The following is a 24636-nucleotide window of genomic DNA, read 5'->3' as shown; positions in this document are numbered from 1 at the left end:
GAGGAGTGGCAGATACACCAGAAGGCTGTGCTGCCATTCAGTGAGATCTGGACAGGCTGAAGAGTTGGGCGGAGAGGAACCAAATGAAATTCAGCAAGGGCAAGTGTAGGGTCCTGCAGCTAGGGAGGAATAACCCCAAGCACCAGTACAGGTTAGGGGCTGACCTGCTGGGAAGTGGTGCTGCGGAGAAGGACCTGGGACTCCTGGTGGACACCAAACTCTCCATGAGCCAGCAACATGCCCTTGTGGCCAAGGCGGCCAATGGTATCCTGGGGTGCATTCAGAAGAGCGTGGCCAGCAGGTCAAGGGAGGTTATCCTCCCCCTCTACTCTGCCCTGGGGAGGCTACATCTGGAGTTCTGTGTCCAGTTCTGGGCTCCCTAGTTAAGGAAAGACAGGGAAATACTGGAGAGAATCCAGCAAAGGGCTACAAGGATGATTAGGGGAATGGAGCATCTCTTTTATGAGGAAAGGCTGAGCTGGGTCTGTTTAGCCTGGAAAAGAAAAGACGGAGAGGGGACCTGATACTTATCTGATGCTTACAAGTATCTAAATGGTGAGTGTCAAGAGGATGAGGCCAGACTCTTTTCAGTGGTGCCCAGCAACAGAACAAGGGGCAATGGGCACAAACTGGAACACAAGCCATTCCATCTGAATATGAGGAAAAAATTCTTCACTCTGAGGGTGACAGAGCACTGGAACAGGCTGCCCAGAGAGGTTGTGGACTCTCCTCCTCTAGAGATATTCAAAACCTGCCTGGACGTGATCCTGTGCAACATGCTCTGGGTGATCCTGCTTTAGCAGGGGGGTTGGACTAGATGATCTCCAGAGGTCCCTTCCAACCCCTACCATTCTGTAATTCCTCTAGTTTTAGATGTCAAAAAAATTAGTTATGCATATCTAAGCTAAAAGTATAGGCTTCTCCTTTTGCCAGCAGGCAAACACCCAGCTCCAGAGTGAAGAACCACATCTAAGGTGTCTGGAATAACCTGCCTTCTGAAGGTGCCTCTGTTTCTGCAGAGTAGAGACCTAAGCAACAAGCTTAGGCTGACACCTATATTTCAGATGTCCTAAGTAAGGTGATATGAATCTCACCTTTTCAATTTGAAGCTTGGAGGGAAACACTTAAATAAAATTTGAGAAAGAACATTGGAAACTATGCCCTGATGCAAGTGCATCTCCGAAACTAGCCTGTGTTAGCATCAGAACAAGACCTGGAGCTTTCTCAGGCCTTTCTGAACGTTCATGAAATGCATTCCTGGATCTAACCTGCCTTCTAGAAGCAGAAATGTAATAAGCAACACACCAGCAAGGCTGAACAAGATGGAATTCAGTAGGATCAGCACCAGTATCTAGGTGTCATAGAAAGGAAGAATCCCTCCCTGAGGAAAACACACAGATCAGAATTTCCACAATATTACACAGATTTGGATGCCAGAATGTGTAAAACAGAGTCTTTCAATTGGACTTGACAGCAAAATATTATAAATAAATGAACATTAAACAAACTTCATAAAAGCCTGTAACAGCTCACAGATCACACACACTACAGAAAAAAAGAGTTATTCACAGTTAATGGCCTTGCTGAACAACCTAGAATGACAGTATGTGGATTTATGTATTAGTCTTATGAAGGCCTTTTTGTTTCTAACTGAAAATAAATTTTGCTTTAAAGGAGCAGCTCCTGTGCATGACACCTAAACTGCGTCACATGCAAGCTATCAGCTATTGAGACAAGCTGTAGCAACAAACAACCCATGCAGAAGATGATGTGCTACTTCTCTGAAAGAATGTCTCAGAAATACCATTTTCTTAAATGATCCCACTGAACAGAGTGCCAGTGCCCAAGGGGCATGCATCAGGCATAACAGAGCCAGCATGGACTGGGTTTGTAAGGAGAAACCATGACATAAGCTACATGAGCCTTCAACCCACCTTTTGATGAACACGACTGCTATATCTGAATCTTTCAACAGTGGTTTTTTCATGCTACAACTATGCAAATACAAAGATCAGTTCTTCCTGTTTACCACTTCTAGACAAAGTTCAGTATCTCTTTGAGATCCTGGGCTAGCATTTAGACTAACATACTTTGTGAAACCACTTTTTCATTCGAGCACCGGTAGCAGCACTGTTCATTAGCCACTCCAGCAGAATTCCTCTGCCAATTATTCTATCTTTCTGGATATATCTTGGAGAAAAGGTTTCAGGTTACACATTTGACACAACAGCAGTCTTCTTCAGGGCAATACCCTTACCCAATCCCCAAAGCAAACTTAAAATACCCATCTGAAATGGCATTATTGCTTCCAAATCTGTGTCTTGGATTTCCTAATGCTGATTATGTTATTAAGCTGAAAAAGAAAAATACGAAGAGTTTAGATCTAATCCAGATCAGTGTTAGTGCTAAACATAACTTATCTCCAGAAAAGTTCCTGGGATACTGCTACACTTCGTCTCTCTGCAAGAGCTGGCATGAAAGAAATGAAAGACACTTATGCTAATCCTGTATTTTACCATCTTCTGCTCACGAAGCATAATTAGAATAATAGAGATATTATCCTAAAGAAATTTTCTTATGTGCAAGATGCATGAAAAATTAACTCAGATTCCACAGAAATAACTGAGTCAGTTATTAAGTTTGAACTCACATATACATAATCCTGTGAACAACAAAGCCAATGAAGCCTAGTTTCTCATGGATTTGTATCTCAATTGGGTCTCTCACACATGTTCTCTATTGTCTAGTGAACACTAACATAGTTCCACATCTCCCCAACAGCCTCTCCCCTCTATTGGCACGTTGTTTTCTGTTTTTCAGTTACCTTTGCAACTTTTACCTATCAAATGTGATTGCAATTAGCTGAAAAGCAGACACACAAAATAAGCCATGTGATTTCATCTCCTCAGGAAGTCAAAATTAAAGTTCTTCTTGCCTTACCTGTTGGTATTCCTTCTCCTTTGCCTTTATTTTCTGTTCTAAAGACTGACGAGAACTCTCAGCATTTTGTCTTTGGCAATTCAGTTCTTCTGACAATCTTTTCACCTTTTGCTCCATCATTTGGACCTATAATAATTTAGTATCAATCACAAGTGTTAAAAATGCAAGTGACATTTTATTTAAGTTTACACGCATTCATATAAAAAGATTGATTTCGCCTACTACAATTGTTCTAGCATTCATATAACCCACAGGGTAACTTTAACTGGTAACATACAAATTCTTAGCAATCCAAAGTATTAAATTCATACTTGCTTATGTTAGTGATAATACTTATATATAAAATAGATACATATGTAGAGCTAGGTGTGTATATATATACACACACATGTATACACACACACTAATAAAAACATCTTCAGAAAATCAGTGTCTTTTACAGTCTACAGAAATGTACTGTATCTGACAGTAAAAATGGATTATATTTTCAGTACCTCAGGTTACTATGAACTAAAGAATGACCACTAACTGCTAAACAACTACATGTTTAGACTGAAAATAAATGGATACTCCACTGAATTTCAGAGTGATTCAGCACATTGATTTTGATAAGAAAAAAGAAGCAACTATTTTAGTTTACTTCAACAACAGAAGAGTGTTTTTCTCAATTTAAATTTTAATAAAAAAAATAAATCAGTAGTCTATGTTCTAGGTTAACCCTCACATTAGGAGTATGTCAGCTTGTTATCTAATTCTGTTTATTATGTTAATATTACATTACCTAAGGGAGTTAAGCAATGTCCACCTAACTCCCTGAACACGAAAACTCATTTTTATTTAAAAAAAAAAAAAATCTGTTAATGCAAAATATATATGTATTTAAATACACTCTGTAAATTCTTGATTAAGCAAATTGTACTATCCTACTGGGTTTTTTTACTCTGAAATCCCATTTAGAAACTACACATATTCTCAATCTTGAATGGCATTTTTACCTAGTTTTTATTTTACACAGGTAATTTGCAATCTAAAGACTATGCCCCTGCAACATCCTGTAGTACAAGCAACAGATACTGATTTTCAGCCAAAGTTGCATGACAGTCTAAGGTCAGAACTTGCCACCAGGTGTCATTGTTGCTCTATGCAACTCAATCAGAATTTTGTTTTTCTTTCCAGAATTCCAGTCAATCTTGCCTGAGGATGAAAAATATTTCTGCAAGTGATATAAGAGCCTTCCAGAAAATGGGAAACTGCTTATGAGTATTTAAATTTTTATAGGTAACACATATCAAACATATACTTCTCAAAACTTGATCCTCAGCAGATACTCAAGAAACTTATCCAAGAACCTTGGTTCTTACTAAAATGGCTGACAATTGACACACATTAATACTAGGAATGAATTGTAAGGATAGTCAGAAGGTGTGTGATGCAACATTTTACCTGTGTGGTAGCTTGATCAAGTTGTGTTCTCATTTGAGTCAGTTTATCTCTGGTTTTGCTCAGAACTTTATCTTTCTCTGTTAATTCCAACTTTATTCTGTCCAGCTGCAGTTCAGTCTCCTGATATTTATTCATATGGGATTTCTTCACTTTTTCTTGAGCTTGCAGTTGTTGTTCTAGGTCTTTAACAGTGGAATTTAACTCTGAATTTTAAAAACAGCAAAGATTAAGGATTCTTTCTGCTCCGAAAAGCACATCTTCCAGGTACTCAAATTTCCAAGTGTCTACGCATTCCAAAATATTTAATATATTTGATAACAACCCAAGTTCCTGACACAGGCAGACACTGTAAAATGTTCAGCAAGCTAAATCCAAAACTTTCGACTCTCTTCTACTACTACATCAGTGACTGAAACTATCAAGACCAAAAGATAGCTGACTAAATCAATCATTTCCACTTTGTAATATATGAGAACACAGCAGAATGCGAGGTCAGGTGCAAAGACAATTTGTTCCTCTGCTGGTTTAAAAACAACAACAAACCCAAACAATTTAAACTCACAGAAACATGTCACTTGACACATCTATTTTAATCTTTTTTTATTTTTAAAAGGAAAAATATCCACTACAAACATTTGTTTGGGGCAGCCGCGAACCTTTGCTTCAAAGAGGCTTTTCAGCTATTGGCCATCCATAAATACAGTATTTTCTGTTTTAATCTTTTTTCTGTCCCAAAGCAGCACATGTATAAAGAGAAACCAAGTCATCTTGTCATATTATACCTCAGTAAGAGTCTACCTTCCAAAATCACAACATAATTTTACAGTAGAAAACATTAGTCAACTAAAGGGAGTGTTATCTAGAATTACTATTATCTTGTAATTCTTTTTATTAAAAACCCCCCATCTTCCTGATGCTAAATTTATATGGCTTCCAAATTGAAAATGGCACCTAGATTGAAGTTTTACATGTCAGTATTTGAATAAACAGTTTGGGGAGTACAGGAACTTGTAAAACAGTCCTACAAGAAACAGTTAGTATAAAAGCTGGTCCAAATAGTAGGCTTAAGTAAATGTTCACCAAATGCACAACAAACCATTTGGTCTCTCTGCTCTATCAGATATCAGGAATGAGTATTTCCTCACATCAATACGCGCAATACAAGGTCATATTTTGCTTTTTCATTGTACATTTGACATCATACTTCATTCTGTGCTTCCAGTAACATCCATTACGGACCAACTCAGTTATGCATTAAGCATGTTCAATCAGTGAACTTTTAACACAGCTTAGTCATAAATCTAAAGAGTCATACAAAATTAAGGAAGCAATATAATTGAATTTAACATGAGATGTAATGAGATCCTGAAGTTTTTAACTCTGTTTTAAGAGAATTGTTCCATGGGCAATGGAATTACTGGAGAAGGCCATTTTCGTTTTAGATGATGTGCCCTACCCACCCCAAAAATACAAACTCCTCCCTTCTAACTCTCACATCCCTTATGTAGAAGATACTACAGTTTGTGGATAATCCCCATGTACTGGCTGATCGCTGAAAATACACACACCAGCAGCCAACTGGGCTAGCTGCCAAAGGCAACAACAGGTATCTCTCTTCCTTGCTAAACGACTAATTTCAATACCTCTCTTCTATCCACACACCAGCTTTCATGAAACCATATAGGAGCCTGCCTCTGGTTTTTAAAAAAAATGTATCATATACCTTGGTTCTGTGCTCTTAGCTGGATCACGAGTGAAGTATTACGACTCTCAGCAAAGCTGTTGTCAAACTCGTTCTTCTCTGATATACTAATATTTGTTTCTTTTTCCCATGGAAAAGAGGATGTTGTAGAACTTCCCCTTGCGGGTGTTTCTTGATTTCTGGATGGTGTCTTTTCTTGTTGCCATGAAAACACAGATGAGGAAGCCTGGTGCCGAGCAATCTCCCTGTGACTCAGAGAGCTTTGAGGTTGAGGCTGATTTATTTTCTGTGTCCAAGAAAAAAAAGGATCTACCTTTACAAAGCTCCATATCCAAAATATAACAAAATAATTAATTTATTAATAAATAGATAATAGTTCATGGTCATTTCACATCTTTATAACACCACATCATCCACCAGTGCAAACTACTGATTCATATAATTATTTTTATACTACATAAATTAAATAACTTTAACCCAACTATCCAAGAATAGCTGTTTCTTATAAACACAAACCAGGATCTCCAAAAAAAGCAGTTTGGTCTGTGTATCTTTATAAGTAACATACCCAGATTTGTGTCTTTTTCAACAGAGATCTCATCATTTACCTCCTACTTTTTTTAAAAAATCAAAGCCTACATTTTTACAGGCAAATGCTGACACAAGTAAGCTGCAAGAAATACGGAAGTCTAGACTAACATATCTGATATTTGGCCCACACTTAGTTCTTCTTGACAAACAACAGGTAAATTCAGAACAGACTGACTTATTTAAACTTATAAACACAGAATACCCCAAAATTGCAATAATAAAATATGCCAGGTACCAGTTTTCAACCTTTTCCTACAGAAAAATTAAATAGAGCCAAAATACTAAGTGCTTTTTTTTCTCCTTCTTAAGTGAGAGAAGCCCTCAAACACTAAAGCCTCTATTGTATTTTTAACTGGATTTTCAAATGCCTCTGGTTTGTTTTTTTTTTAAAAACTAAAGCCCTAAACCAGGTAATACCCAGTCTAACTTCTGTAGTCCAACCACAGAATATGTTGTTATGTAGGAATAGCTGTGCTAAGACCAGAAATCTATATAGTCCAGAATACTGTCGCCAGTCCTGTAAAGAGCATAAAAACCTAACCATGTTCCAAGACAAAAGTTTGAATCCAGGAAATTAAGAGGCATTAATAATTTTTACTGAAATACATTACACATACTTGCTCTTTTGAATCTGTCTTTTTGGCCTTTTTTACAATACTCTGTGACAAAGAGTTCTGCCATTTAACACAGTACGGTGTAATAAAATAGTTTTTGTTCTGAGCCTGCAGAGCTGGTACTGTAATTATGCCTTAGGCAAAACAGGAAAATGACCATTCTCTGTTTTGTCTCTTAATCCTTACTCATCTTTGTACCATCCACTTCTACCATATCTGTTTGGAGATCAGATGAATAGAATTAGCAAGGAATATTGAAGATGTGAGAGCCATTTGGCTATATATGGGCAAAGGATATTTTCTCACCAGTTCTTAATTCTTTTCCTAAAATATTCTTTCATCATTGCTGAAAACAATATTGAAGCTTTCAGAGAACTAGCAGCAATAATTACTGAATTGCTTCCTGGAATCATCTTATTAAATTTGGAGGCTGAATGTACCGGGTATGCATTGTTCAGATTATTTTTTCCAGATATATTACTTCACTTTTTTTTTTCTACACTGAATTTTACTTACCATCTTAATTATTGCAGTTATTTAGTATTACAAAATACTGTGCAGTTTTCGAACGTATTATTCAACCCTTTCAGATCACTGATGAATATGCTGAACAGCACAGTTCTCTTTACCAATCCTTTTCAGGCCACTGTTGATCATTCCCCATCTGTAAAAACTGACCATTTATTCCTAGCTCTCAATCTTTACCTTTAAATTGACAAGAAGAATTCCCCTGTATCAAAACTGTTGGGTTTTTTCAGAGTTTTGTGGATATCCAACAGTGTTATACTGAGTCACACTTAACTCACACATTCTCTGACTTACTTTTAAAAAGCCAAAACCTCTGAAAACGTGAGGCATGATTTCCCTTTACAAATAAATAGTTGATCTTTTCTCCATACACCATACCTGCATATGTATCAAATAAACATATTGCTTTTAAGTTTCTAACAATTTGCCCACAACAAAAAGTTGTCCTCACTAAACTACATTTCTAGGAATCAGCGCTGTAAGCTTTTTTTAAAAAAATGGCATCATCCTTGTCACCTTCCAGTATCAAGAGAAGAATGAACTAAGTTGCACATCACAGTGATTCAGCAGTCCCACACTGCAGTGCCTTAACTCATGGGTAAATGTTATCTGTATCTGGTGATTTTTTTATTACTATTCATTTTATCAATCTATTTTAAGACTACTTCTGACTTTTGAGGCTGTACCACAGATTCAACCTCAATAAAGAAACGCTCTGATATAGAAAACTTCTTAAGCCATTAGATAGTAAATATCAAACAAAAAAAAATTTTTCTGCTTTTCTGCCATGGCCCTTTTTTCCTTGAGGACTTTCACATCTTAGTCATCTATTGGCCTTAGAGATTCCCTGATACAGTTCCTACTAATGTGTTTGAAAAATTTACTAGTTTTTTATTTGCTAGGTGAATTATTTCTCATAATCTTTTCAAGGCCATTTTATTATCCTAACTTGGCAAAACACATTGTTTTCTTTTGTCCTTGCTTGCACAAGACTTCCAGTTTTTAAAGGATGGGTTCTCATTTTTCATGTCCTTCTTTCCTTTGCTATTCAATTATTCCGGCTTTTCTGGATTTTCCAAGATTACTTCTGAATGGCAGTACAAACAGATTAATTATCTCTGTTTTTTAAATTATACTTTAAGTGATGCAGAATATATTTCACTAGTTTTCCACTCCATTTTCAAGTTCACTCAGTAGTTACTTTCTTAGATATCACACGTAGCATTCTCAAGAGATACTTACCTTAACCTGGATGGTTCTCAGTTCTAATTCTAGCTTTTTTCTTTCTTGTACTTCCTTCCTGTATTTTTCTTCTAATTCTTCAAACTTAGCATCTACAGAGACATGATGAATACTTCTTCATAATCTAACTTAGTACTTAGGTAACATTTGTTCGTAGCAAAGAAAGAGGTAAACAGCATGCATAATATTGAACCTATCCAAGTTTTTCAGCATAGACAGCGTAAGGGTGTCTGGCTACAGAACTGTTCTCCAGTTAAGGAAACTTCCTTTCACTTTTCCAGTTCATTCAAAAATTTTAAATCTATTGGATATCACTAATTTGAAGATAGAAGTGATGCTTTGAAGTGGATACAGTGCATAAATTGTGCAGATCATCATGTGTAATAATAGTCCAAATAAAAAACAATTTTCTAAAAAAATAACACATTTGACCGTTGGCTGAACTTTAAAGTACCTGTGGTACATGAAGGAAGAAATTTGCACTTCACTACATGAAGGGAAGAGCTGACACTAGGAACAGGCATTCAGAAAATTGCTTCAGTCTGTTGATGGATATTCCTATTACTATTCAACGTCCATCAATGTAGCACTGAAAAGATGTAATATTTGCATTAAGCGTTTGACCTGCACTAATAATTTTTAAACTAGGAACCTATGGTGCTATGAATTAGACACTCTCATAATAAGCAATATAATAAGGACTAGGCAACTCAGTGCAAGTGTAAAGTTCAAAATACTCCACCTTCCAAGAAAACAGACAGTTAACTATCTGTACTAGATGAAGAAAAATTCAATTACCATTATGACTTTGAACTGGTGTTAAAGGAGCAGTAAAACTTCTCTGTGGAGTGCCACTGAATGATAAGTCTCCTGCAATCGATGTTTGCTGACTTCTCTCGAGCTCACATTTATATCTGTTTAGGAAAGAAGCAGCAGCAGAAATTAGTAATGGAAACTAAAAGGTTAATTATCTATTTTTAGGAGGCTGAAATACACAAATAAATTATATGATTCTAAGAACTTAGTTTAAAGATCAAGATGTGTCCACTGAAAATTTTTAGGTATTATAACACAGAAATATGAAGAATACATTTTACTTAGTTTCAACATATTTAATCAATTACATAGCAGTCAAAGCTAAAAAAACCAAACAAACTAATCCAAAGTAGATGAAAACCAGTTAGAACCACTTAAGATCTCACTGTATGAGGCTGCAGTCCAGCTAAACACACCCAAACCACTGTAAGCACTGACAATATAAAATTCTTACTCTTCAGTAAGCATCTTTATGGTAGGAAACATACTATTATTCTATATTCTGATACTGTGCACTTTGATAAACCTATGCATACTTCATGAAAATGGAAGGCAATACCTTCCACCCAACAGTGTATTTTTCATGCGTAACATTTACATTGCTATCCAAAACACCACAGCAGACTACCTATTCCAGTGATTTTTCTAAGCCTGAAGAATTACAAGCTCATTCATTGAAACCAGATAACTAGTTTGGAGGTTATACAGCAACTTTCATTCTGTCCAGCAAGCACAGGTTGATAAGACAATCTGCAGGTTTCAGGCTGCAGCATATCATATTAGTGACTCCACAACTTGCCTTTCCATTTCCCCTCCCTTTTACAGCACAACACTAAGAACTCCTCTCCCAGTGGACTGTCAGTTGCCAGGAAGTGGTAAATGATCAGTTATCAGCATAAAACAAAACAGAATCAAATACAAAAACAAAACTGATCACCAGGATCAAGCTACATATAGTAACTAATGATCTTTTGTAGTGGACAATTATGCAAAGTAATATAAAGGGAAGGAGGGAATTCAGTAAACTGGACTTAATTTTGGGAATGGGTAAGTAGAACACATATCCTTAGCCCACAACCTCTGTGGCCCACCATCTGACAGCAGATGCAGAAAACACAAGTGTGGTTCTAGCAACCTTGTTGAATCTCACTAGATTCTTCTTTGACAGATCTCAGCAACTCCTTACACAAAGCTGGTGTTTCTACACGCCATAAACTGTGCTGTTGAAACATAAAACCTTCTCACAGCAGTCAAATACTTTAACTATCTTTATTTTACCCAGGGAGGGGGGTGGTCAAAGGGAAAAGCCAGAAGGACTAACACAGCTTCCTCTTTATTTATGTCTACTAGGACATGTATGAGGCATACCATCCAAAAGTTAAAGGAAGTAGACATACTTCAGGCTATAAGAAGCCTCAGACCAAACCCAAACCATTAAGAAACCTGGTATCACAGACTCACACATTTCTTCTGCATTACTAGTACTAGCACAACAGTTTATTGCACAGGCAGGATACTCAGCCTCATTGATATACACAAAGTTTCAGAAATACTTTTATTTAAGAATGGACGGTGCCTCTAATATGAGAGCAAGTTTAACAGATGACAACGTTTACTTCACTATGGACAACTGTTCCATTTGTGTAGCACCCTTAGATGAAGGATTTTAGATGTGTCTGCATTACAGAAGATTCTTTGACTGTATGAATTGCATTTCATCTTTACAGACAGTACACACATACTGTCTTAGTAATAACAGTGTTTACAAGCCAAGGTGTTATGAATTAGGCACTTCTTTCCCAAAGCGACTGGATTCAATGATTCAATCACAGCACCATTGCTTTTGGCAGTTTCCTCTTCCACTCCAATAGATGTTTATGCCTCCTCCTTCCAGTGGTCATATTTTATGGGTAGACTTGCTCTTACAGATGGAATTGTCCATATACTTTCCTTGCAACTCCAGGCTCTTTGCAGGTTACTTTTGCAAAGCAACAGAGTTGTGCTAGGTTGGGGTGGGATTTTTTTTAGTTTTTTTTTTAAAATCACAGAATGAATAGCTCCCTTTTCGCATGACACTGCAGAGTTCCCCTGAATTAAACAGGAGCTATAGGTGCTAACTGCTTCCAGTGGCACACTGACTTATGTAGTTGTATGTGAAAACAGGCCAATGTTTTGAAATTTTGGTCACAAAATCTGAATGACATATGAGATGAAGAGAAACTAAAAGACTATGAAGGACATATTAAATGAGCAAAACATTAGAAAATAACCATTGTACCTAGGTTAGAGACATACAGCAAGTCCTCACCTTTTCAGTTCTTGTTCTAGTCTTTCGATTTCTTTCTTGCTGGAATTCAGCTGCCCTGACTGAATGTTGACTTGAGATTCTTTTACTTGAAGATCATGTGAAATTTTCTGTTTTGCTTTCTCAAGACTATCACACAATTCCATCAAGCTCTGGGTCTCTCTTTTTAGTGTTGCAGCTTCATTTTTTTCATTTTCAACCTAGTTGGAATATAGACCATTTCAAAAATGTCTCAAGTCCTCTCTACGGTCTTCTACGCAATTATTATTTTAGTAACACAAAGTTTACATACTGTTATTTTTTTTCCTAGCATTTCAAAATCCTGGCAACACTGAAAACCTTAAATATATGCATTGTTGAAATATTCTTGGGTGTAAAGAAAACCACATTTCCTAAAATTCAACTCAGTGACATTAACAAGTTCTAGTTATTGTTTAGACAGAAGCTCATTTAAAAATTAATCAATCTTTAAATATTAATAATCCACACTGGTCTGCATTCTTCATTGATCATTTTGCTTCTCTTTCCAGCCTATCAACTTTAGCAACCTTGACTCACTAAACAGAATGCACAATGATTATCAAGAGTCACAGCTTTGAAATTGGCAGTAGACTCTGGCAGTAGAGATGTCCTTCTCCTCCTCACTAGCTTCTGAGGGGCAGGCCACAGTCAGGCTACATCTTTGCGCAACGTTATTCCTTTGATGGAAAAGTAGTAAGTATTAAAACTCTCAGAAGCAGCAACTAAAGCACAGCTATTTGAGCGCACCCCTTCTTTTTTTCTGGGGAGCACAGCAGTTACTCTGGATGGTTGAGGCAGTACCTGGAAACTCACAGGAAGAAACTCAGAGAAAACTACTAGGCTTAAGTTTTGCTAGAATGTTGTAGCAGCCTAAAATGAATAAAAGATAACATCTGTAAATTGCCTCTGAACTGTATTCAAACATTACAAAATGAAATTCAACCAAATGGGTCACTTCTGATCTGAAGCACGGCAGGACGCTGACCAAGAGGGTGTCTGGTTTTCTGGCTAGAAAGCTGACAGGGTAGAATCAGATGACATGTAAAATTACAGCCCTAAAAAAGAAAAAGAAAACCAAACCCCATAATACAGTCTCTATAAGGAAAAATCAGAGAATTACATAAACTAAGTAAAAGATGATAGGTATCTGCAGGCAAGGTGAAACAGTAAAACACAGGCCTAGTTGTTATCAAGATTTTTAACAGGCATAGCAATAAAGTAATTTCTTTTCCTAATCATAAAGAGATGTAGGAAAGCCTCAAAGTAAACAAACATGTGGAGATGGACAATCATGCCAGCCATGGATAGGAGGCAGGAATTCTATTAACAGTCAATGACAACTAAACAGAAGGGAAAGTATGAGTATGAAGATCAAGAGTTTATATTTCTGTGCTACCTTTCTGGTCAGTCAGTGGGAAGAAACAAAGCACTAACCCACCTCCTAACAACAACCAGATAATAAGTCTTTATAATTGTGTTTGGCATGGAGAATGACATTTTAGGTAAATGACTGCAGTACCTACATTACCTTCTGTTTTTGTTTTTGCAAAGCTGCCTCCAAAGACTCTAACTGGAATTGTCTCTGCTGACACTCCTTTTTAAGCTTGTCTACTTGACTTTCCAGCTCATGAATCTTCTGAAGGACTCTGGGAGAGAGGCCTTCTTTCCATTCCTCCACAGCCCAGCTCATATTGATGGGATTCTCGTTTAATACAAAATGGATGTTACTGTGCCTGAAACACAAAGACAACTACAATCAGACCTTGAAATAGGTTAAATAAGCCTTCCTTTTAAATAAACTGCATTTTTAAACTTAGCAGTGATTAGAATACAGTATTTCACAACCACACAAGCTTCCTGATCTAAACACCAAGCAGCAACTTTTAATATTGGGTCCTATTTTGACACACTTCTGTCCAGTTAAGATGAGATTTAAAAACCTCATGTTAATCAATCACCTAACAGTAACAGGGTTTGTATTCTTATAATTGCAAATCATAGAATGGTTTGGGTTGGAAGGGACCTCAAAGATCATCTAGTTCCAACCCCCCTGCTGCAGGCAGGGACACCGTCCACTAGACCAGGTTGCCCAAAGCCCCATCCAGCCTGGCCTTGAACACTTCCAGGGAGGGGGCCTCTACAACGTCTCTGGGCAACCTGTTCCAGTGCCTCACCACTCTCATAGTGAAGAATTTCTTCCGAATATCTAACCTAAATCTGCCCTCCTTCAGCTTAAAGCCATTCTCCCTTGTCCCATCACTACACGCCCTTGTAAACAGTCCTGCTCCAGCTTTCTTGTAGGTCCCCTTGAAAGGCTGCAATAAGTTGGTCTCCCCAGAGCCTTCTTTTCTCCAGGCTGAACAACCCCAACTCTCTCAGCCTGTCTTCACAGGTGCTTCAGCCCTCTGATCACCTTTGTGGTCCTTCTCTGGACTGGCTCCAACAGCTCCATAACCTTCTTATGTTGGGGGCCCAAGGGCTGAACACAGTACTCCAGGTGGGGTCTCACAAGAGCAGAGCAGAAGTGGAGAATCACACCTGCCTCAGCCTGCTGGTCACACTTCTTTTGGTGTAGCCCAGGATATGGTTGGTCATGTTGAGCTAGTCGTCCACCAGCACCCCCAAGTCCTTCTCCTCAGGGCTGCTCTCAATCCATTCTCCGCCCAGCCTGTAGTTGTGCTTGGAAATTCCCTGACCCACGTGCAGGACCTTGCACTTGGCCTTGTTGAAACTTCACGAGGTTCACATGGGCCCACCTCTCAAGCCTGTCAAGGTCCCTCTGGATGACATCCTTTCCCTCCAGCGTGCTGACTGCACCACACAGCTTGGTGTCATCAGCAAACTTGCTGAGGGTGCACTCAAACCCACTGTTCATGTCGCTTACGAAGATGTTAAACAGCACTGGTCCCAATACCAACCCCTGAAGAACGCCACTTGTCACCGGTCTCCACTTGGGCATCAAGCTATTGAGTGCAGCCATCCAGCCAATTACTTATCCACCAAGTGGTCCACCTGTCAAATTCATGTCTCTCCAATTTAGAGACAAGGATCTCATGCAGGACAGTATCCAATGCTTTGCACAAGTCCAGGTAGATAACCACAATTTCTCTTCCCTTATCTACTATTTGACTACTGTATTTCAGAAAGTTTCTCTCCACATCTTATCTTGATGTTCGCATTGCAGAAAGTCATTAGAACTCATGACTGCATTGTACTTCTGTGGTGTTTAACCTGAAAGCCTTGAAAAAAATCATAGGTGGCTTTGTTTTGGGTGGCAGCTATGCTTCTTCCTTCACTGAAGTTTTTTCAAACCAGTACTGCTGAATTTGAGGCACTGAGAATGCTCCCTACTGGCAGAAATAGCTGTATGACACTTAGCCCTTAAATCTAAGTTTGACACACTCATACAGTTTTATTTGTTGCTGTTGTAATTACTCCATCTTTAGGGAACCCGGCACGGGCTTGTTTTGTCGAGACACCAACACGGCTCAGAGATCATTTGTGAGAGAAAAATTACCTCAAAATAACTAAAACTAGAGATCAACAACGGCCAGAGCCCACCCAGGACCGAGGGGCTCGAGTGTCACGAACCTTGCCGGGCTCGACCCTCGGCTCAGGGAGTGTCTCCGCGGCCTTGCCGCCGTCCCCTCACGGGGACACGCCACACCGAAGGCAAGCCCCGCACGCGCCCCCGCCCTAGGGGAAAACCAGGGGCAGTGCCCCGCTAACGGCGCTTACCTGCTCTGCGAAGGAGTTGGAAGGCGCCGCGAGGCGCACGACGTACCGCAGCGCACCGGCCCTCTCGAGCTGCCTGACACACCCCCCTCCTCGAGGCGGACAGCCGCCCCGGACCCCCACCCGCTTACTCACTCACTCACTGTTGAACTCCGACCGGGATCCAGCGGCAGTCACCCAAACTCCGGCCAGCCGGCTGACTGACGACTGACTGGCTGGCGGCGGTCAGAGTCCCACAGCCCCTCACCGCCAGTAGCAACAAGCAGAGCGCGGCGTCCCCACGGCAATTCAAAGCTGCCGCTACCCCCGCGGCGGTTGTGCACGCCTAAGCAATGGCGCGGCCGAGCGCGCTGATTGGTCCCGCCGCGACGCGGCTCGCCACGCGGACCTCGCCTCGTTAGCAATGAGGGCGCAGCGCCGGGTCGCCAACCCTTGTGATTGGCTGGTTCGGAAGCATTCAAACTCCATTGGAGGTGGCAGCGCAGGGGCGGGGCGAAGGCGGTTCGTGATTGGCCCTGGAGTCCGTTGTCCGCAGCCGGGCGGGGTGGCCGCCCGTGAGGGAACGCCGAACACCGGCCTGGGCTCTGCCGAGGGGGGCGAAGCCGTGCGACTGACGCCCCCCTCGCAAAGCCAAACCACCGGGAGAGCCCCGCGGTACGGCCCGCTGGGGCGAGGAGGAGAGGGTTGTGAGGAAAGCGCGGCCGGAGGGGTAGCAGGTGTCGGGGAGGGGAGTGGGGGTATAACGGCAGCTTCAGACCCGTTATCCAAATTCACTTTCCCGATCCCACAGAGAACCTGAGTTTTGAAAAAGAAAAGAAACCTGTCCCGGTACTGTCCTGATGATAACCCATTCACTTGAAAAGATCTACAGAAGGATCACGAGGTGTTTTAGCGTTCAGTTGTGCCTAAACTGCTCCTGGGGGTTGGGGGTCTTTTGGGCGGCAGGGGAGGCAATTCGGCCCAATAATGCACATTTTCTACCGTAAAATAGAAACATCCAAAGGAAAAAAAAAAAAAAACCACCAAACAACAACAAAAACCCCACCAAAAAAACCCGAAAACAAAACAACAAACACTTTTACTAAGTGTTTTCTAACGTGGATCACTGAATACAAATGGCAACAGTGAAGGCTTAAGGATTTTAAAGCTGCTGTGGACTCCCCTGGGTGCCCGTGACTGGTTCCCAGAGGCTTCCTCTGGTGTTCCCCGACCTGAGCGGGTGGGGGTCGGGTCTGAAACAAAATGTTTTCCGTCAGAATCTGGGAATTACTGATCTGATTATTATTGCACCTAATTAAATGTCTTGCTTCGCATAATCCTTCTGAGAATATTTACTCAAGCACTGTTCTTTTAATCATATTTAGGAAATTGAGTTAAACAAATATTCCTTGGTAAGTTAAACAGCTTGCCAATCAGCTTGCAAGAGTTCTAATTATAAATAAATACAGTGCAACAAACTCACTAGCACATTGTTACAAAATCTCCAAACTAGACCCAGAACAAAACAAGCTATGGAACTGATGGAACCGATCCATCATAAATACCTCCTAACAAATGACAATCAAAAAAAAAAAAAAAAAACCAAGCTAGAAAATTCTGTGCTTAACTTCAGGCAGCCTTAGAGATGACTGTGCAGGCATTACTGAGGGGATAGCACAGAACAGCAGAGGAGCAGGAACTAGTGAAAGAGTGGGAAACTCCTAACATAATACTGGCAAATAATTCATGAAAGCCAAGGACTAGCCTGAACCGAAGGGGAACCCCCACTTGGTGAGCAAGGGGCAAATGTTCTGTAAGAAGTAAATATTCATTATATGTTATATTCAGTAGGTGTTTTCTATTTGACAGTAACAAATGTTACTTAATCCATTGTAACTTAATCAATCGCAAAAGTTGAAAGAGTTTTCAATTACTGCAAAAGCTATAGTGGGACCACTGATCGACGCAGAGCACTAGCATGTAAACTACTGCATCATGATGAATCCCTCATGGAAGGCTTCAGCAAAAGAGCTTTAACTTCCAAGACCAGTGGCATATTTTTCAAAAGGGGAAAAAATGAGTGGAGACAGCCTTCAGGGTTCTCACAAGGCATGAAAAATGAAAATTAGCTGGTATGTGCAGAGCTTTTAAGATAGAGTCTGATGAATGCCTGAATAGCTGAGGCTAAAAAAAAAAAATAAAATAATAACCTGACCACTGTTGTAAACTTAAATATGAGAGAACACTTGTTCTGAAGCCTGTTTCTAAGAATGGTCAGATTTGTGCTGGGTTTCTGTTGGCAATGAATTACAAATTAATTCTTTCATATTTAGCTTCCTTTACTTGATTATTGTGGCAATTATTTACTAATTATCATGAAAGATAAAAGGACTCATGAAGAGTACAGAAACTTGCTTTTTCTTTTGCTGTATCAACCTTATTTGTAATACTTATGAAGCTACTGTGCAAAATATTAGTTATCAGGAGTAAATATAAATTACAAAAAATAAGTAAGTGTAAGATTGAAGTATAAAATACAAGAATAAGGTCAAATACTATGAACAAATAATAGCAAGTTATAAAGGCTGTTAATAGTAACCATCAGTTCGCCTAGCACTTGTAATTATTTTTATTACTCTCCATTGGCTAGAATTCTTGAGGTCTTTCTAAGAGGCTCTCAAAATTCCTTGATTCGGAGCACCCCATGATTTTGAGCAGAGAAAACTACCTCGGCCTTGTGAAGTGCCTTTTCTCTGTCCTTGAAATTCCATTCACTTCTTACCAAATGTTAAAAATCACCATTTATGTTTCCTCACCTGCATTCCGTACTACATTTTTTGGTAAAGGGCCAGAACAGTTAGTAGAATACAAAAACCACTAAAGGTTGGATTCATATTACTGCAGCTTATGCCAGAGCGCACGATGGAACAAAACCGGAAAGGAGAGAAAGGAAAAGAGCTTCTGATGAGAAAATCCCACCCTGCTTGGAAAGGACCAGAAACCAGACAGAGCTTTTCCCCCATATTCTTCCTTGCCAGACTCAGACTTTGTCAGGTAAAGCCTATTTCATACATATATATATTTATACATATACACACACATGCACACACATCAAAGAGCACCTGAGGAGCCGGAGCAATCCCATTCACCCAAAGACAGAAATGGGCCAGGCGTTGTGTCTGACGTGGTTCTAGCTTCCCAGCTTCCCTGTCGAGGCACTAGAGAGGCAGATGCTCTGCCAGGCTGGGGGTGAAAGAGAAGAAAGCCAGACCATTTCCCTTAGCCTCACCCAAACCCCACCCTGTACTAAGTGATGCCTCTTGCCTCTGGAAAACAAAATTCTCCATCTCTGCCAATGCAGGTAGGTAACTCAGAACGTGGCAGTTTAGGTGTTAGTACTGGAGTTGTAAGGTTAAGTCCCTTCTAATAAAGCCCAGTTAGCTACTGGGCTACTTTGTATTTATTTGTATTTACAACTTTACTGTTGTGAAATACATTTGATTACATATATACCCTTAGATTTCCTATCCTTCATACAATTGCATTTCTCCACAGAACTCATACCTGGTTCAGTGAACAGAACAAATGTAAGGGAGAGTGCCATTAAGGTGCATAGAGAATCTTACACCTTAGATTTCAATGTCTAGTCTTATGCTTTTAAAAAAGGTTGAAGTGACCTGCACAATCTTTTTTACAGTCCATTAACAAAATCAGAGACCACAGCATATCACATATTATGAACTACAACTTTGTTCCCAAAGGAAACGGGGCATTTCTCTAAGTGTGTATTATAGTATTTCTTACCTACTAAGGGAAACTGCTACTGAAGTGCTCATACTGACTAGAGTCAACTGGATGAATGTACTAATGAATCAAATTGTGATCACATTGTCTAGGATAGCCTACTAAACATGAGTGGGTAGGTTTCCTAGTACTGAGGTTACCTGGCTCGTCTAAGGTGACACAGTGAATCACATGCAGGTGCTGGACAGGAACCCAGGGGTGTGGCTCTGTGGCAGTTTAAAACACCTGGAGGCAATGTTGCCACATTCCCACCCTCCCTCCCGTCCTCCACCTGCATGCTGCCACTGCTCCCTTATGACAACTTTGGTGCTGATCTGAACTGCTGGGCGAGATGGTTAAACTGGTAAAGGGTATTACACTAGGCAAAGACCTTTCTGGTAACATCAGCTTGTATGCAGCTTGGGTCTCCAAACCGCTGCACGGTGGGGTCAGATAAATGCCTGATCCAGCTCAACAGATGGAACAGGGATATGCAGGAGAGTGGCAGCAACATCTTAGATCAGTTAAAATATTATGTCACAACACCCTAAGTCCCCATGCTCTAATCCCTAACACCTGTCATAAATGATGGTAGGAAATCCTCCCACAGTAAATGCATTCTTGTGTTTTAGAACATGAGTGTTTTACAAGGATAAAAACTATTTTACAGCTTCTGCTTTCATTTATGTGTCTCTTACATATTAAGTGCAATTACTCTGAATAATTTTCACCACAGGAAAATATTCTCTGACCTTTGCATGCAGTGTAGCATTATTATGATTTTTAATAGTCTACAAACTTCTGGAGAAGTGTTAACCTCTGAATTTAAAGCTGCTGAGCAGTTGCACTAATACACTCATTACTACAAGCAATAGTAAAATTATTTAACAATATAAAGAACTGAAAATAAGGAGGGGCTGTTAGTTGTTTAACATTTGTTAGTATATTGGAACGGTGGAGGAAGAAAGCAAACATATAAAAAATGTTGGTTATTTAAGTGCACACATACTGTCTTGACCTGAAGAACTGTGAATGCTTTGCAGCTACTAGCAATGGTTACAGTAGTGAAAAGGTATTTATGTCTTTCCTTCCTGTTTTAAAAACATTATTTTTAAACCCTGTGAATACAGCCATTAGCATAATACCTAAAGAACTAATGTGCAGTGAAGAAAATGATAAATAATTACAGCAATTACAGTGTGATATGACACATCAAGCTCATATTGTCTAGGGCTTCAAATTACCAGTTACTGAGCTGTAAATAAAATTGGAACTCTTCTTCTTCTTAATGGTAAATTCCCTCTTTTTATAGTTCTGCTGCCAGCTAGAAATGGCAATACCAAGCAAGTCTTTCACACTACAGGTATTGACACAAGAAAAAAACCCAAACATGATACTATCAAATACTGCTATATCTTATGGCCGAGGAGTAATCAGGGGTCAGGGGGCATTTGGTAAGATGAGAACCTATTTCCTTTATGGCCCACTCCTCCCTGATTTTCACAGGTCCATAGCGTGCATCTCCTTTGGCCCTCATTTTTGTTAGGATTGTAGTCTTAACTGCACACAGGTACATCTACTCTAAGTATCATTTTTTTTCAAGCGAGAGAGAAAAATGATTAAGAAACAAGTGCACTACATATAAAATAAAAGACATACACCTTTCATAGCCATCTCTGCCTCTTTCCATCTTTACTACCAACTTTTATTTGAACAGGGCATGTAGAAAATGTTCACTGGTGAATTACATGACCTCTTTCTCTTGTAAGGACTCTTAGATCTGTTTTTTCTTTGGTTTACCTTCAATAATTTCCTCCCTCTTTCACCTTTAACTCTGCCTTTTTAATTTCTCTCTCCTCAAAGGCCAACTCCCAAGTGGTATGTGGCCATCATCTGCACGAATGCCTTCAAAAGTCTAAGTTTTGCTTGTTGACCTCTCTGTTCTTCTAAGTTCTTGATCAATTATCATGGCTGGAGTTGCTATGCCTAATCTCCATTTGAACATCCTATTCCTATGAGCTATCTAAATTAAAGCCCTGAGCTCATACTTTGTTTCTCTTTTGTTATGGCATGTATATCTATATATATAGCACACTTTGATGTAGGCATTATCTGAGAATCTATACTTGCTTCTTACTGTGTTCACCTACTGGTCAAATCTTTTATCAGTCAGTGAAATAATTAAGAACATCACCTACACCACTCATGACAAACTAATCAAATCACTTATTAGCCTCTACCTATCTTAATGCTGTATCTAAAACCTTCCAGTGTTTTTCTGTTAAAAGGTTGAATAGATAAGACAAAAGTTTGCCTCCTTATCTTATACACATCGTAACCACCTCAACATTTCTTCTGCCATTTTTACAGACAAGTTCTAGAGTGAGTTTTCAGTCACCCAACCAATTGCAGTGGGAAAGCCATCTCAAACAGCCATAGGTTATGAACCACAAACGGAAATGATTCAATAGAATAAGTAAATATGCAAGAAACAACTGCATTCTACATCTTAATGACTGTGGTTATCTATCACTTGATCTCCTCACCTCTTCCAAGTCTAAATTCCAACAGTTTTATTGGTAATTCTCATACCATTTTTGTATTAATCCTTTCCAGGAAAATGTTTGTGCGTGTTTAAAATCTTTCCAGGGTATCTACTGTATCATGGAAATGATAGCATAGAAAATAATCAATATTTAAATATACCTCTCAGTATTCCCAAATTACTCTAACAGGAAACATGCTCTGAGTTAATGTCAACCAAAAGTGAGAATGAGAATCAGGGCTCTATTAGAAACAATATACAGATTTCAAAAAGCTGAGGTACATCTAGCTGACGTTTTATTATTTCACAGTGCCCTTCACTGTTAATTTCAGAAAGTCTTAAAATTCAGAGTTTCATAGTACTCTCATATCCAAGCATGGTCTTACACTCCTTTCACAGAGATAAGCAAACATTAATGGCTCAATTCAAGTTACACAAGTTTGTGACAGTCCCAAAACCACATTTTAGATTATAACATTAGCTCTACATTTTCTCAAGAAACCATTTACCTCTAAGTGGCAAGCAAATATTTTCAACTGGGTGCCCACAGTCAGACACCTAAATCCATGCTGAGATGCATAAAGATTATGATTATCAGACATGAGCAGCCACTAAAATATCTACAAATCAGTGGTGTATGCTGACTTCTAGGAATGCTGCTAAATTAGCTGAATTAAGTTCTGTAAAAGCTAGTGATTTGTTTGTTTGGGTTTGTTGTTTGTTTTTTTTTTTTTGCTCAGGAAACCACTGATTTCAGAAATCTGAAGACCTAACAATGCTAAATGACACATTTAAAAGTATCCAAATTGTAATCCATACAAACTGGGAAAATGTTATTAATACTGTCATTAGACTCTTCTAGCTTGGACAGCACAGAAAGGTCTATTGCCCATCTAATCCCATTTGGAGTACTTAGAACCATGGAATCAAAAGTTCACTACTTGACTCACAAATGCTAAGAAGTTTTTCATTTTACAACTCTTACTGAAGAGCTGAAAAGGGGCACAGGTATTAAGTCCTCAGGCAGAATACAACTCTAGGCAAACTAGAATATTCAACACAGCATAGTTTATTTGCACAGATAATCAAACAAGACTTTTTCTGGTCTGCAAAACTGGGTGCTGGCTTACTTGTGATAAGCCATAGAGTACTATAACATGTTAGCTCATGCTTGGTGGCAACAGGTTTGTTTTCTGAGATTGTGTAATCCAAATTCCTTTTCTAAGAGATGATTCTGAGAAGCACTATTAAATGGAATAATTAATGAGAGCACAGAATACTAGAGAAGTAAACCTTTTTTTTTTTTTTTCTTGCTTGTGGTAACCTTCAAACATTAAAAGTATCAATTTATAAAGAATGTATATGATTTTAGGAATGGGAATTTCTGCTAGCGCACCAACTTTCTGCTTGCGTTACAGTCAGGTCCGCGTACCCAACTGCAGTATATGACAGAGATTTTAGGAATACAGTTAGGGTCACATTTAAAATACAAATCAGGAATGTGTTGCAATTGCATTCTTTGATTTGATTGTAATGTAGATGACTGTAAGACTAATTAAACATCATCTGCTGTTCACAGGAGAAACCACCAGCTGTTGCTTAAGCACAGTTTAAAGACAGTTTTATATGAAACAGGTTATGACATGGTTTCACCAACCAACGAGGACTGAGATTTTTCCATGTTATAACAAGACTCTAGAATTACTTCAGCCTCTGTTAAAACACATTCAAAATATGTTTAATATAGGTCTTGCTAGCAAGGTGCTAAGACACTTCAAAATTCATTGCACATAGCTTCAGATAACACTGACATTATAAACATCTACTGTATTTTGACCCAGATAAAATCAGTTTCCCTCTGCTGATAGTTAACCATTTGGTCAAGCTGAATGGCGCTGGGCTTTCATTTTCACCAGAGTTTTGAGATAACACTCAGGCCTGTCAAATCCACAATTTGGAAAAAAAAAAAAAATTCTCCTATACAATGCTTTCATCTCCAAATCATAAAGGACATTCTTAAGATCACTATCATCTCAATTTTTGGAGAAGAAAACAAAGACACTGGGATGTGCTGCTACATGCCCAAGATCAGACCAAAGACTGGTAGCTAAGGTAACTGAGGAACAGTCCTATATCAGTAAATTATTTCCCATCTACTCTACTATTTTGCAGAGCATCTTAATATAATGATCCTGATGAAACTGCAGAAGAAAACAGTATAAAAATTAACTTATACCAGAGCAGAGGGAATATTTAAGAGGGAAATTCCATAAATCATTACAGCAAGTCCATAAACTCTCTAAATATAATTTAGAGTTGTCACCTTTTAAAAAAGAAAAAAATGCTGTAACATGATTCCCTAGCAGCATAGAAAGATAATGCATAATCCAGC

General features: G+C 39.1%; 1 protein-coding gene across 2 annotated transcripts in view; it reads right to left on the bottom strand.

Annotated features, from left to right (window-relative positions):
* CENPF (centromere protein F) overlaps positions 1-16317 on the bottom strand; it is a 43147-nt gene extending 26830 nt beyond the window's left edge. For both annotated transcript variants that reach the window (XM_075749249.1, XM_075749248.1), the window contains exons 1-8: positions 16081-16317; positions 13731-13935; positions 12185-12381; positions 9859-9974; positions 9061-9152; positions 6107-6371; positions 4384-4586; positions 2941-3066 (exon numbers count right to left, since the gene is read on the bottom strand). In XM_075749249.1, coding sequence (XP_075605364.1) covers positions 2941-3066; positions 4384-4586; positions 6107-6371; positions 9061-9152; positions 9859-9974; positions 12185-12381; positions 13731-13892 — 1161 coding nt within the window. In that variant the 5' untranslated portion in view covers positions 13893-13935; positions 16081-16317. The remainder of the gene's footprint in view (positions 1-2940; positions 3067-4383; positions 4587-6106; positions 6372-9060; positions 9153-9858; positions 9975-12184; positions 12382-13730; positions 13936-16080) is intronic.
* Positions 16318-24636: the final 8319 nt, after the last annotated feature.

The sequence above is a fragment of the Balearica regulorum genome, chromosome 3 (assembly GCF_011004875.1).
Source record: "Balearica regulorum gibbericeps isolate bBalReg1 chromosome 3, bBalReg1.pri, whole genome shotgun sequence".
Lineage (NCBI taxonomy): Eukaryota > Metazoa > Chordata > Aves > Gruiformes > Gruidae > Balearica > Balearica regulorum.
Note: the sequence above shows the minus strand (reverse complement) of the source record. Positions and strands in the feature narration are given on the sequence as shown.